Source organism: Ovis aries, chromosome 20, assembly GCF_016772045.2.
Source record: "Ovis aries strain OAR_USU_Benz2616 breed Rambouillet chromosome 20, ARS-UI_Ramb_v3.0, whole genome shotgun sequence".
Taxonomy (NCBI): Eukaryota; Metazoa; Chordata; class Mammalia; order Artiodactyla; family Bovidae; genus Ovis; species Ovis aries.
Genome location: NC_056073.1, coordinates 10,985,494 through 11,000,455, shown reverse-complemented (window position 1 = coordinate 11,000,455; position 14,962 = coordinate 10,985,494). Strand labels below are relative to the sequence as shown.

Genomic DNA, 14,962 nt, shown 5'->3' with positions numbered 1-14,962 from the left:
GGCCCCTCTCATGAGAGTGAGGGGTGACTCTCATCCTGCTGACAAGACCTCCTCTGATCCCACTGTGGTCAAGGGCTGCCTCCTCCTGCAAGGGATATTCCCAAGGCATAGCACATGTGCTGAGTCTCCACTGGGCATGCCTGGTGTGTTGAGTGGGGTTGGTGCTATCTCTGCACACCCCAGGGGATGGTGGTCCTGGAAGGTGGCACCTAGAGCTGTCCTTGGTGCTGAACAGAACATGCTGGCCGAGGCCTCTAGGAGAGGCGGGGCGAGGGTACCTGCTGAGGAAGCTGAACGGCCCCTCCAGGTCCGCATGCTGCTGCCTCCACCAGGAAGCCCACACAGGAGGTTTTGTCTGCTCTGAGTGCCCTCAGCAGAGTGTCTAGGCCCCTCTCAGGATATCTGTTGGTCGTGACCTGGCATCATGGTCTTTCCATGAGCTTAGCACCAAAGACAAAAGTCTTCTGGGTGGGGATCTTCCTTTAGGCTCCTGAGTCTGGTACAGGTCCCATGCGATGCGGTGCTTGTCACCCACAGCCCTCAGGACGGAGGCACTCTTCCCCTAGCTGCTGGGGGGATGGGGGCTGAGAGGCTACTGACTGGGTCCCTCCCTGGGAACTGCCCTCTCTGCAAGAGAGCAGCCTCATCTAAGGTCAAGTCCACATCCAATCACTAGTTCATGTGTGGGTACAAAGACCTAGCCCTTTGACTGGAACAGCCAGAGGGGCCTCCAGCTCCAGAACTCTCTGGAACAGGCTACGTCCTCTGGCCAATGCACAGCAGTTCAATTTTTACCTGTGCCCAGTGCTGCCTCCCGTCAACCCCAAACCCTCCCCAGTAAACCTCCTGAAGCAAATCTCTATCCAGAGTCTATTTCCAGAAAACCCTACCTACAACAGTCACAACTTCTAACACAATCCCAGGCATAAGAAATGCCTGGAGAGTGGATTAATGTCACACACACACACACACACACGCAATGACCTCCAGCCTGTTTCTTTCAGAAGGAAGCCCCTGCTTTGCTCCTTGCCCATGAACTTAAAACACTTAAACTGCCCCCCCCCAACCTCTCTGTGCCTCCCCTTTCTCACCTGTAATATAGGAATAGAGATAGAACCTACCCCCAATAGGCTGATTGATAGGTGATTAAATGAAATAAGTAGCAAACACACTCAGAACACTGCCCCATAGATAGGCTGACCACACAGTCTGCTTTGCCTGAGATGGTCTCAACCTCTCCTATGGCGCCCTCCCTCCCACCAAAGAGATCTAAGGGCGTCCTCTTTCAGTTTCAGTTGTGTCCTGGTTTGAATGATAAATTGTTTGGTTATCCTCCTCACAGGGAGTAAGCTCTTAATAAGTAGTAGCTATAAGTATTTCTGCTGGAGGGATAGTAGGTGGAGTTCTGCAGTCCAAACAGGGCATCTGGTCCACCCACACTCACGCACCTAATTACACACGTCTGGACTCTCCCCAACACACCGACGCACACACTCTTCCCTGCCCAGACCTGGTGCCCCAAACACTATTCCAGGCCCTGAGGATCCTGTGATCAAAGGATGTGGGCACTGTCCGGACAGGAGGTGGGGTCCAGGACAAGGACACTGCTCCCTGTCAGGGTTCAAGGTGGCCTTACGCCTGCTTCTCAGCCAGGAGACTGGGAGGGTCTGGGCTGCCCAAGGGCCCAAGGGCAGGCAGCGGAGCTCAAGGGAGACGCCAGACAGCCCTGATGACCCTCCCCGTCTCTACTACCCCATACCTGCTATTCTCAAACACAGTCACCAGACTGGATACAGATGCCAGAGTTTCCTCACTCGCCCCCTCCATCCTGCAGGCTTCCAGGGCAGCCCTCAGCTCCCCTGAAGCAGGGCGGGGGTTCTCCAGCCAGCACACTCAGTCACCCCCACCTGGGGTCACAGGTGGGCTCCGGCATCCTTGGAGTCCCGTCTCTCCCAAGGGCTCAGCAGACCTGCTCCCTGCTTCAGAGAGAAGAAAGAGGAAGTGGTCCCAGAGCCACAGCCCTGAAGGGGAAAGGCCAGGGCTCCCGCAGGGGAGGAGCCTGCTTGGGCTCCATCCCTCCCACCATGGGCGCTGACCTTTGACTCCTGTAGACCCCTGGTCCCAGAAGCCACTCCAAGGGGGGAGTGAGGGGCTAGAGGTGGCTTCCAGAGCTGGGCTCTAGGCCTGAGACGCTCACCACTCTGGCCAACCACACTTTCTTTCTTACAAGGTTCCCGGGGGATTTTATTCTGTCCTTTCTCCACAACTTCTCTGCGTCTGACCCTGTTCACTGTTGTAAGAAAACAGCTTCTTTAATTGAAAATAAATCACAAGCCTATTAGGGGCTGGCAGAGAGAAGTAATGTGCTGTTCCTGCCTCCTCCCTCCCTGGGCTTCTCTCATTTTAATAACTGCTGTCTCCACCTTCATGCCCCAGGGGAAGGCAACTTCCTCCCCGAAACTCTGATGTTAATAATAACAAACACACACTCTTTCTTAGTGCTGTGCAAGTATTTTCTCATTTCACACCACAACAATCTTATGAGGTGGGCCCTATTATGACCTCCATTTTACAGAAGAAAAAACTGAGGATCAGAGAGGTTAGGTAACTTGCCCAAAGTCACCCAGTAAGAAACACAAAAAAAGAAGTCAGATTTCTAAAGCAGAGAAATCAGCGTCCTACAATTCCAGCAGATTTGGTTGGAAGCCTGGATGACTAGTTTCTGCTGCTCCATCCTCGAGCTTCACTGCTCCCAGCCCACTGGGTTGTCTCTGCCTCCCTCCTTTACAACTTGGTCTCCCAGCCCTCCCTGAACAATGATCTCTGCTTCTCTTCCCGTTATTCAAGTCTTACAGGCCCTTCAGGGCTCTCCCACTGGGTTCTGGTCTCACTTGCCCTAAGCAAGGGCCCTCCACTGAGACTGGTCTTTGTCCTGGAGGGTAGGGGCTGAGCCTCATTCATTCTGGTACCCAAAACGCCTGGCAGTTTCACACTCCAGCGCCTGTGAAACACTGGGGCCTCCCACACCCAAGAGCTTCCCTCCCTCAGAGTTTCGCCTGAGCAATTTCTTCTAGCAGATGCCTTCTCCCCTCATGTCTGCTGCTGCTGCTAAGTCGCTTCAGTCGTGTCCGACTCTGTGCAACCCCATAGACGGCAGCCCACCAGGCTCCCCCGTCCCTGGGATTCTCCAGGCAAGAACACTGAAGTGGGTTGCCATTTCCTTCTCCAACGCATGAAAGTGAAAAGTGAAAGTGAAGTCACTCAGTCGTGTCCAGCTCTTCACGACCCCATGGACTGCAGGCCTCCCAGGCTCCTCCGTCCATGGGATTTTCCAGGCAAGAGTACTGGAGTGGGGTGCCATTGCCTTCTCCGCCCCTCATGTCTAAACCTCACTAACTCTCCTCACTTTCTGTCATGGAGAATTCGGAACATATGCAAAAGGAGACAGAATAATATAACACCCCCCGCCCATGAACTCATAACTTGGACCCAGCAACCATCAACTCATGGTCAGCCTTGTTCCATCTACAGCCACATTCGCCCTGCCCCTTCCCAGACCAGGCTGAAGTCAAGCAGGTGACTTCACCCACAAATATTTCGGTGTGCTTCTATGATAAAAAGTAAGGAAATATATATACTCACACACAATATATACGTTGGGAATATTACACTCTACATGCACACGCACTTACATATATTTCATGCATGTTATGCACACGTATCCCTGGAGAGGGAAATCATAACCCGCTCTAGTGTTCTTGCCTGGAGAATCCCACGGATGGAGGAGCCTGGCGGGCTACAGTCCTCAGGGTCGCAAGGAGTCAGACATGACTGAGCGACTTCACTTTACTTCATGCATATGTATATGTATATGTATATGTATATGTAGGAAACACTAATACCATTATCATATCCCAAGAGATATGTGCGTGCTGAGTCGCTTCCATCATGCCTGACTCTTTGTGACCCAAGGACTCTAGCCCGCCAGGCTCCTCTGTCCGTGGGATTCTCTAAGCAAGAATACTGGAGTGGGTTGCCATGCCCTCCTCCAGGGGATCTTCCCGACTCAGGGATTGAACCCGGGTCTCTCATGTGTCCTGTATTGGCAGGTGAGTTCTTTACCGCTAGCACCACCTGGGAAGCCCATCCCAGGAGACAATTTGTAGTAATTCCTCAATATAATCAAATGTCTAGTCAGCAAAGTGCCAATGCCTCACAAATGTCACCTGCTGTGAACTGACTTGTGTCCCCCCTAAATTCACATATTGAAGCCCTAACTTCCCGGGTGGCTGAAATTGGAAATAGGGCCTTCACCAAGTAATTAAGGTTAAACAGGGCTTTCCCAGTGGCTCAGCAGTAAAGAATACGCCTGCCAGTGCAAGAGACACAGGAGACCCGGGTTCGATCCCTGGGTTGGGAAGATCCCCTAGAGGAGGGCATGGCAACCCACTCCAGCATTCTTGCCTGGAGAATCCCAAGGACAGAGGAGCCTAGCAGGCTACAGTCCATAGGGTCGCAGAGTCAGACGTGACTGAAGCGATTTAGCACAAGCAGATTTTTAAAGGAGGTCTTAAGAGTGAGGCTGGAATCTGATGGGACTGGTGGCCTTTCAAGAAGGGGAGGAGCCCTCTCTCTCCCCACCCCACTCCCCCCCGCCACATACACACCTGCACACTCCGCGGGAAGGCCACCTGAGACTAAGTGGTCGTCTTCAAGCTAGGAAAACCATCCTCACGAGAAACAGAACAGTTTCTCCAGAACTGTGGGAAATACATTCTGTTGTTTTTAAGCTTCTCAGTCTGTGGTATTTTGTTATGGTAGCCTGAGCAGACTAACTGATCATCATTTAAAAAAAAAATCAGGATCCTAATAAGGTCCACATGTTACAATGGGCTGTTGTGTCTATCAACTCTCTTTTCATGCATAGGTTCACCTCGTTCTTTCTGTTTTCCCACACCACTGGGTTGGGTCGCTGAGCCTACAGCTCCCACGGTCTGCTGACTGCAGAGCTGGCCCCTGAATCTCCTGTCCCCATGGTTAGATCTAGGGGCTTGATGGGAAACATATGTAAATACCACTTCTTTCTGGATTCCTCCCACGTCTGGGGAGGCCTCCGTCCTTGGCGTTCCTCTCCCCTCCACAGCAGGGCCCAGTTTCCTCCTCTGCCTCCCACCAGACCGTTTCCAGGCTCCCGACAGGCAGGGCCCCGTCCCCAGCAAAGCCCAGTGTCCTGCACGCAGTGGGGCCTCAGGAGGCATGCAGGAAGGACAAACGTCACACCCTGAGCCCAGAGGCTTATCTCACCCTTCAGCTGCCAGAGCCTTGGGCTTCCAGAGCAAGGACTGAACATCTGAACCTGCCCTTCACACCGGGGCGGGGGGAGGGGGCGCAGAGTGGGCCAGGGCACCGGCAGGAGGTCACACTAAATTGGCCCAAGTCCAAACAGGGCCCAGGCACCATCCGAGCTGCCCAAGAAGGAGGATCCGAGACACCCGCACACCCCTGCCGCCCCCAGATTTTCCAGGACCCTGCTTCCCTGGTCCTCCCACCTCCCTGACCTCGGCCCGTACCATTCTGCCAGCCTTTCTGCCTGACTTGCTTCTCGCCCGCGGGCACCACCCGAGGCTCAGCTTCTGGCCCCCTTAGTTACCCGCAGCCTCTACCATCCAATTTAGAATCTATCCCAGGGATCCACGGGCATCTCATCTTGCCTCCCACCCCAGCCTGAGTATGCCCAACACCTTCAGGACATCACTAAGGGCTCGTCCCACCTTCGCTTCCAGTTCGACACACAATCTCAAAAACCAGCACGGTGATTACACGGAAGAAATCCCAAAGTCTTCAGCGTGCTGCCAAGACCCTCCTGGTTTGGCTCTGATCGACTTCCCAGGCATCTCTTCCTTATACACATGAGGTCTGGGTCGGGACCCTGACCTGGTAGCTCTGGGCTGTGCCAGCTGAGCTAAGCTGAACCATGGCCCCAGGACTGCCTTTCCTGTAAGCTGATCATGGAGGCAGGGTGGGACACAAGAACCTTGCTCACTCCTGTGGCTGGGGCAAGGCTCCAGCACTGCTGCAGCTCACGTGTGTTAATGGAGATCTGAGGACCTTGCTCACTCCTGTGGCTGGTGCAGGGCTCCAGCACCGCCGCAGCTCACGCGTGCTAATGGAGATCTGGGGCTTCTCCATGAACCTCCTTCAGCTTGTCTGGTCCTGGGCCGCGTGTGTGTTTAGCCCCAGGACAGAGGATGCCAACTTCTCCTGGAGGTCACCTGTGTCCCTGAAGTTGCTGTCTTGGCGTGGCTGCCTGCTCATCCTCTAGAGTCCCAGCCTTTTCTCACTGGTTCTTCCTTCTTGTTCCCCCCAACTTCACATCCATCTTCCCTTCCCCACTGCTTTTCATGAAGGTTTTAAACTCAGAAGCATCAATTCTTTTTTTTTTTTTTTTTTTAATTTATTTGGCTGAGCCAGGTCTTAGCTGTGGCATGTGGGATCCAGTTCCCTGACTAGGGATCAAACCAGAGTAACCTCTATTGGGAACATGGAGTCTTAACCATTGGACCACCAGAAAAGTCCCAGCATCAGTGATTTAAGAACCTGGCCCCTTGTATAAAGTCAAATTTCATATTCTGTTGATCTCTTCTGGTTGATCTGCTTCTCTCATCAAATCTAACCTCAACACCTTGGGCCAGTAGTTAAATTTCACTTTCCTTATCTGTGAAATGGCGATATTTATAGCACCAATCTCCTGTGGTTGTTCGTGACTATTAAATAAGATAATACCAGGTGTAAGGGTTTAAGAGGAAGGCCTGGTACAGAGGAGGCGCTCAGTGAATGTTATTTCTGACAGAAGACCTCTTCTATGGCTCCCCCACTCCCCTACTCTTGATTAATCTGTTCCTTCAGCCTGGAATGTCTCCACCTAGTAAATAACTTGTTTGCTTCCTCCAGGAAATCTTCCTTAATATCCACTGCTGGAATTCCCTTCCCTTCTCAGAGACCTGGTGCTCCTCTCTGTTCACTTTGATCTCTTCTGCCCCATTCATTAAATTCATGCATTCAGTAGGCAAGTATATCTTGAGCATTTACTACGGTAGAGTCTATGAGTGTCAGCCTTAAGGTTGAGGTTATGGATTAAACACTGTCAACCCTGAGGTAGAGGTTATGGATTAAACTGCCCCTTAACTCATAGCTTGATGAGGAAGCTGGGCCTGTTAACTACTGAAATACAGTGTGGGAAATGCTTTGAACAGGGAGCTGCGAACATTTAGAGAAGGGGCACTGAAGTCTGCAGAGCACAGAGGGCGCCATCAAGGAAGTCTTTCAGCAGAGACAGCCTGAAAGATGAGTATACTCCCCAGGTGGACAAGGTGGGGAAAGGCACTAAAAGCAGAAGAGATATGGGCTTGAGAGACCAGGACAAGACCAGGAAAAAGAGCAGGGAGTCCCGCACAGTGCGGTGTCTAGGGCCTGGGGAATGGCAGGACCTGGGAGGAGGGGTCCACGGGAGCTTGGCCCTGGCAGGCTTTGTTTGCTGAGCTAAGGTGCCAAAGGGAAGTGGACACAGAATTTTATTTATACACAGGACACTCTGATCCAATGGTCATGAACACATCTCCCTCTGAGTACGGGGGCATCCATTTCAGGGCTTTTGGGGGTCCTTGGCATGGATAAGCCTCATGGTTTTTTTCTCTTCTTAGTTCTGCTTTCAAGCCGTAAGAAAAGATGGAAGAACTTAGTTCCCTGTAGCCCACACAGCAGGAAAGAGGGAGGGACGGGTGCCCAAGCAGGAACTGCAGGGCTGAGCAGTCACATGACAGGCAAGCTGGCTCTCTGGCAAGAAAGCTCTGCCCTGGGATGCAGAGGCGGCTTTGTGTGCAGATCGGGGGCACCAGGAGGGCTCCTCGTGGGCAGTCCTGGGGCATCAGAGGGCACTTGGGGGCTGCTAGGGAGGAAATGTCAACATTTGGGACCTGGATGGTGTGTGTGTGTGTGTGTGTGTGAGAGAGAGAGCAAGAGAAATACCCATGAGATCTCCAGGGGTTTGTGATGGGGTTTTTCAGGGGCAAGTGAGGACTCTCCGGAGAAGCATTTATCCTCAGTGAGCCAAGCCCGGGAGGGGACAGGCTGCCGTGATCCCTGGGACTCCCCTGCCACCCAACCTGGCCTGCAGCCTCAGTCAAGCACAGCACCTGCCAAGAGCCTAGTCGCCTGTGACTGTCAGACCTGGGAGTGGGGGCTGACGTGGCTCCAGAGGAGATTCAGGCAGCTGGCTGAAACCTGCTCCTGCGGCGCTGCCCTTGCTCCTCCTCCCCTCACAGCCTCCCCTTCCCCGCTGCAGTCTTCTAGCCCCCCCGACCGGGCCCAGACGGGGGTGAGGGGGTGGGCTGTCTGGGTAGTCACGTGATGGGCAGAGGCCAACCGCTGGTGCCAGTGGAGGGGTGGGTGTTCCCCTCCAGCCCCTGGCTTTGGAGGAGGAATGAAGAAAGCTCGCCTCCCTTGCAGACCAGTTCCTCCTGTTCCCTCCTCCAAACGGCCAGGATTTCGCATCCTGTTCCTCCAGTATTGACCTTCCCGTCTCCTGGGAGGGCTTGGTGCCGCCAGCTGCCCGTCAGCGTGAGTGTCAGGCTCAGGCAGCCCTGCTTCTGCCCTTCACTGCCCCAGGACGCTCCCTACATTTCCCCTTCTGTGCGCCCCGGCCCCTTTCTGCTCCCAGTGCTCCTAATGTGATTATTCCCAGAGCCGACTGGCGCCTGGAGGGACCCAGGGCGGCAAACCACCCGCCCTCCGCAGGGGGAGACTCCCTCTGAGGGCGCGGGGACCTGAAAGGCAAGTCAGCAGGCGTGTCAGTCCTGACGCGGGTGGCCCGGAGGTGTCAGTGGGGACCGTAAACAGCTCTTCTTTGGCGTGCGAACGATCTAGTTTCAAAGCCAGCAGTTCCCGGGGACTGGGCCAGGCTTGTGCAAGGCCCAGGCCCCGCCCCTTCTTTATTCCAGAAGCCCTCAAGGTCACCAGAGGCTGGCCCAGGGGTGGAGAGGGGGTCCAAGGTGGCGTTCTGGGAACGATGACGGAGAGCCTTGTGTGAAACAGCAGCGGGGTGGGGGCTGGCCTAACAGGGAACAAGCAGGAGGCTGAGCTACGCCCCCAGCCCCTGGGAGAGGGGGGCCGGCCGGGAGCAGAGGGAGGGATCATGTTTCTTGGGGAGGACAGCCCCTCCACCCCTCACCCTCAGAGCCAAGGCAGGGGTCTGGGCAGAGAGGCGCCAGATGGGAGCCAGCAACGCAAGGCCTGAGCCCCGGAACGGTGCCAGGCGGCGCCTTCCCAGGCGCCCGGAGGGCGAGCACACGCCGGCAGGTGGGGCCTCACACCCCAGATCAGGCTCTCTTTTATCTCCAAACAGCTATGGGCCTTTCTTGAGGCCCGAAGGGCCCTCAGCAGCAGCGCATGGAGAAACATGAGCAGCCTGGAGGTTTCCAAGTGGAGAAAGGACAGATTGTTTCCAAGCAGCCAGCTGCCCTGCCTGTCCCGATGACCTTTCTCCCGTGATCACTTCCCAGCCTGAACTACTCTGCCGGTCTCCTCCTGTTTACCAAGTCCAAGCTCGCTCTGCTGGCTGCACAATAGACCAATGAATCTGAGACAGGTGTTGAGGCAAGGAAGAGACTTTAAACGGGGAGGTGGCAGGCTCCGAAAAGATGGCAAGCTAGTGCCTTAAAATAACCATCTTATTGGGGTCTGGATGCCAGATTCTTTTATAGATCAGAGGGAAACAAGCAATGAGGAACCAAAGTCAAAAGGCAGTGGGGAAGTAAAGTGAAAGGGTCTTCAGACTTGCAAAACATCTCTAAGGGAATGGCCAGCCTTTGGAAGGGATGTGCTAATCTCTTCTATTCACAGGTGGGGAGGGACAAACCATCTCTCTAAGAGCTGAACAAAGACACTTTAGTTTATAGTCAAGCAGAGGGGCAGGGTCCTCCAGGCAAGCCACGGAGTGTGATTATAGAAATAAAAGCGATGAAAAGCAAGTCAAAGAAACAGTTTCCAACATGGAGTCAGAATTGGCTTCCTCCCTGCAACAAACCCACGCCAGCCTCCATCCAAGAAGCAGTGATTCTCCATCTGAGATATACCATCAGTGCATCTTCTCCATGACAAAGCTCCTGTTTTTCCTCTTTCTGGGAGAGCTGTAACTCTGGGAGAGTTACATAACAAACCACTAAAATCCACTCCTTCCATCAAAGAGCTGTGTGATTTCTTCTTTCTTCCCACCAGGATTCTCTCTTCCTTCTTTTCTTTTAACAAATAGGCACGGTGCTAGGAATGCGAGGAAATGCAACAAATGATGCTTATAAAAAAATCTTTTTGGCTGTGCTGGTGTTTGCTGCTGCATTCGGGCTTTCTCTAGTTGCGGTGAGAAGGGGCTACTCTCTAGCTGTGATGGGCGGGCTTCTCATTGCGATGGCTTCTCTCGTTGCAGAGCGTGGGGCTCTAGAGTGCAGACTCAGTAGTTGTGACACGTAGGCTTAGTGGCTCTGCAGCATGTGGGATCTTCCTGGACCAGGAGTCAAACCCATATCCCCTGCACCGACATGCAGATTCTTAACCTCTGGATCACCAGAGAAGCCCCACAAATGACGCTGTTAAATCTCGCCAGAGGCTTTAGTCCTTATAAGACCAAGGGGGACAGAACCTTGGCTTCTGTGTCTCTGTGTCCCCACAAGATAGCACAGTTCCCACCACAGAGTAGGCCCTCCACTAATCTTTCCTGAATAGGAAGCAGGACGCTCGGAGTGCGTAGGAAGTGCTTGTGGGAGAGTAGAGGGTCCTCTTTCCTCCTTTACCAGACTCCAAGGAGCCCCAGCCCGTCCAGCCTCCTCTGTCAGGCCCCACCCTTCAGGGTTACACATACACCCACCCTGCAGTTTTCCACCCATCTCAGGGCTCAGCAAGCCACTACCACAGTCCCAGCCCCCTATATTGTCCCAGCTGACCCTTCTGATTGCTATAGGGCAAATTGGAAAGAAAGCCGGCTGAATGTCCATGACTCTAGCCTCAGTTTCCCCAGTCTTTTCAAGGGCCACCTTTGTCTGGTCTACATGAGGGATATATCCGGTGTATGTCTCTGCTGCTCCTGTGCCGGGCTCAGTCATGCCCAGCTCTGCTACCCCATGGAATGTAGCTCACCAGGCTCCTCTGTCCCTGGGATTCTCCAGGCAAGAATACAGGAGTGGGTTGCCTTTTCCTTCTCCAGGGGATCTTCTTGACCCAGGGATCTTAAGTCTCCTGCATTGATAGGCAAATTTTTTTACCACTGCACCACCTGGGGTGTCATAGCCAAGCCCACAGCCAGTAGCCTACAAGGCTCAACTCCCTGACCTCCTTTCCACTGTTCTCCCTCCTCTCCCTCTGCTTTAGGCCTCTGACCTCTTTCCCTCCAACCTTCCAGACTACCTTCCACCCCCAGGGCCTATGCCTGTGTCATTCTTCCCATCTAGAACTTTCTTTTGCCGTATACCTGTCTGGCTCACCCTCTCACCTCCTTTACATATTTGCTTATGTGTTACCTTCTCACCAAGGCCTTTCCTCATTCCCACATACTCCCCAAAGTGCGATACCACAAGGTGTTCCCAGACCCTCTCCCTTGCTTTATTTGTCTCCCTTATTGCTTTCCGTTATATTGATTTTCTCAACATGTTTATTGCCTCCCGCATTAGAATGCCAGCTCTGGGATTTCCCTGGTGGTCCAGTGGTTAAGAATCCATCTACCAATATAGGGGACACAGGCTTGAGTCCTGGTCCAAGAAGATCCCACATGTTGTGGAGCAGCTAAGCCCATGTGCCACAATTACTGAGCCGGCATTCTGTGCCACGACTACTGAGCCCAGGCACCCTAGAGCCTGTTCAGTCAGTCGTGGTCAACTCTGTGACCCCATGGACTGCAGCATGTCAGGCTTCCCTGTCCATTACCAACTCCTGGAGCTTGCGCAAATGCATGTCCATCAAATCGGTGATGCCATCCAACCACCTCATCCTCTATTGTCCCCTTCTCTTCCTGCCTTCAATCTTTCCCAGCATCAGGGTCTTTTCCAATGAGTCAGTTCTTCACATCAGGTGGCCAAAGTGTTGCAGGAAGGGGGACCCCTTCCAGGGCCTGAAACTGGGCTCTTGTCTAACACTCGGAAATGAACTGTCCGAGGAGACACATGTGCTGACAAAGCAAGAGATTTTATTGGGAAAGGGCACCGGGTGGAGAGCAGTAGGCAAGGGAAACCAGGAGAACTGTTCTGCCACGTGGCTCCCAGTCTTGGGTTTTATGATGATGGGATTAGTCTTTGGCCAATCATTCTAATTCAGAGTCTTTCCTGGTGGCGCATGCATTGCTCAGCCAAGATGGATGCTAGCGAGAGGGATTCTGGGAAGTGGACGGACATGCGGTGTCTCCTTTCGACCTTTCCTGAACTCTTCTGGTTGGTGGTGGCTTATTAGTTCCGTATTCTTTACCAGGATCTCCTATCATAAAACAACTCATGTGAATGGTTACTAAAAGGCCTGACCAGGGTGAGAAGTTTCAGTCAGTCCTAACAAAAGTATTAGAGCTTCAGCATCAGTTCTTCCAATGAATATTCAGGACTGATTTCCTTTAGGATTGACTGGTTTGGTCTCCTTGCAGTCAAAGGGACTCTCAAGAGTCTTCTCCAACACCATAGTTCAAAAGCATCAATTCCTCAGCGCTGAGCTTTTTTTATGGTCCAACTCTCACATCCATGCATGACTAGTGGAAAAGCCATAGGTTTGACTAGATGGACCTTTGCCGACAAAGTAATGTCTCTGCTTTTTAATATGCTGTCTAGGTTGGTCATAGCTTTTCTTCCAAGGACCAAGCATCTTTTAATTTCATATGCTCCGCCAAAAAAAAGAAGCTATCGCAACAAGAAGCCTATGCCCTGCAACTAGATAGTAGCCCTTGCTCGTCACAACTACAGAAAGCCTGTGAGCAGCAATGGAGAGCCCCTGCCCTGCAACAAAGACCCAGCACAGCCAAAATTAAAAATAAATGAATAAGAATGCCAGTTCCATGAAGGCAGGCATTTTTGTCTGTTTTGCTTACTGCTGTATCTCCAGCATCTGCACCAGTGCTTGGCATACAGGAAGTGTTCTATACATATTGGCTGAAGGACTCAAGGGGCATTTTTACTTTCTGTCCCTCCTGAACTCTCACAGGGCACCTAGCTTCACTGTGAGCCAAAGTTCATTCTGCCTCTGTGTTCTGCTGGAATCCTGGCCCTACTCCTCTGTACAAGATACAACTTCTACCTGGTTCCCCGCAGAGGTGGGGTGAGCAAGCCACACCTCCCTTACTTCCCTGTCCCTCTCTTTGAGGAAGGAACAGGAACTACAACCTGGGGAGGAAAGAGAATGTAAGCTGGAGGCTACATGTGATTCTTCCTTTGGTCCAAGGAAAAAGCACCTTTACGTGGTGCCTTACTTAAAACAAAACAAAACATATCATGATCGTCTGCAGAGCTTCTCTAAAACATTTAAATTTCCAGACTCTATCCCCAGAAATTCTTAGGCAACTGTGTGGGCTGAGAGCTAAGCTTTTTTTTTAAAAAAAAAAAACAAAACTCCTTCAGTGATTCTCCATCCAAGTAATAGCCTGGTAGGCTACAGTCGATGGGGTCACAATGAATCTGACATGACTGAGTGACTTCACTTCACTTCAGTGATTCTAATGTTCTGCCAGAATAGAGAATGGGGGCTCCAGGCAATGCCCTAGTCACGTGCTGCTGTTCCTTGGTGTCCCAAGAGCACCCAGAGTGAACATGGGTACCCTAAGACATCAAGTGGACATCTAGATCCTCCAACTGGAGAACTGTGGCTGTGCATGGGTATTCTTCTGTTCATCCAGTAGGTAACCATCTACACAAACACAGTTCTACCAGAAACCAATTCTCAGAGGCGGCACAACCTAAAGCAGGATTTACAAACTCATGCCAACCAGAGCCAGGCAGGCAAACCCTGGATTGCAGTAGGTATGGTGTTGAGATGCAGCTTTTACCCTGTTATGACCTGTTCTTTTCAGGAGGGAATGCAGGCCCCACGGTGTCAGATGTTCCTCTCTGTTCTTCCAAACAGAAACCAGAATTCAGGAACTTTAAATGAACTAATGCATGTTGTTGCTGTTCAGTCGCTCAGCCATGTCCGACTCTTTGGGACCCCACGGACTGTAGCACGCCAGGCTTCCCTGTCCTTCTCCTGGAGTTTGCTCAAATTCATGCCCACTGAGTCAGTGATGGTATCTATTAATCCATATGTTCATTTAAAAATCCTGATGCTGCCAACAGGTTGCTAACCCCAGTTACGTGGCTGCCAAACCACCGTATCCAGCAAGGCTGACCGCTCTTACAAGTGGGTGGTCTGTCACACCACCACTTTGGTGCAGTGTCCCTTCCTCCTGCCACCCTTCACGTTCAAGCTAACAGGCAATGACTGCTTGCCCCAGAGCCTCACACCACTTAACAGCTGCTCCCTCAGCATTGCCAAGACTCCCCTGAAGTTTTGCAATACAGGCTTGTTGCAGGGTTGTGCTGGAGCTGGCTCCTACTGGCTTGCGAAATTCAATTGTACCCATTTCTTCCCAAGTCCACGCTTGTTGACATCACATCAGCAGCAGTGAAATCAGCCCTGGTGAGAGTATTTACACCACATTCATCAGCAAGGGCTATGAATCAGGGTTTTTCTTTTCCTAGAAAGCTAGTTCTTAAACACTTATCAGGACAGCCCTGCACAGGATTTAGACTCTGCCATGGGCTGGTAGGGAAGCAAGGGAGAAAGGAATGGTTTTGTTTCTCTAGTTACGTAAGAATTCACATGAATGTATCCAATAGATGCTGTGACAGCACCTTTCCTTTAAAATCCTTAGATACCTCCTAAAAGGAAACAGCAAGAATCTTAGTTCTAA

At 52.2% G+C, this 14,962-nt stretch overlaps 1 protein-coding gene and 1 long non-coding RNA gene across 7 annotated transcripts in view; one reads left to right on the top strand and one right to left on the bottom strand.

Moving 5' to 3' along the window:
- FGD2 (FYVE, RhoGEF and PH domain containing 2) overlaps positions 1-4,691 on the bottom strand; it is a 35,592-nt gene extending 30,901 nt beyond the window's left edge. For 5 of the 6 annotated variants that reach the window (XR_009597561.1, XR_009597563.1, XR_009597562.1 and 2 more), the window contains exon 1: positions 1,760-1,983. Coding sequence is in view for 1 of the 6 variants with exons in the window: in XM_027958941.3 (XP_027814742.1) it covers positions 1,760-1,827 (68 nt within the window). In the remaining 5 variants the exon portion in view is untranslated. Of the gene's footprint in view, positions 1-1,759; positions 1,984-4,667 lie in introns of those variants that run through there. The other variant, XR_009597564.1, reaches the window with a different exon arrangement.
- Positions 4,692-8,472: 3,781 nt separating this feature from the next.
- LOC105603679 (uncharacterized) lies at positions 8,473-10,240 on the top strand. Its single transcript, XR_001022939.4, has 2 exons — positions 8,473-8,616; positions 9,401-10,240. It is a non-coding gene; the product is annotated as an uncharacterized LOC105603679 (long non-coding RNA).
- The last annotated feature ends 4,722 nt before the right edge of the window (positions 10,241-14,962 follow it).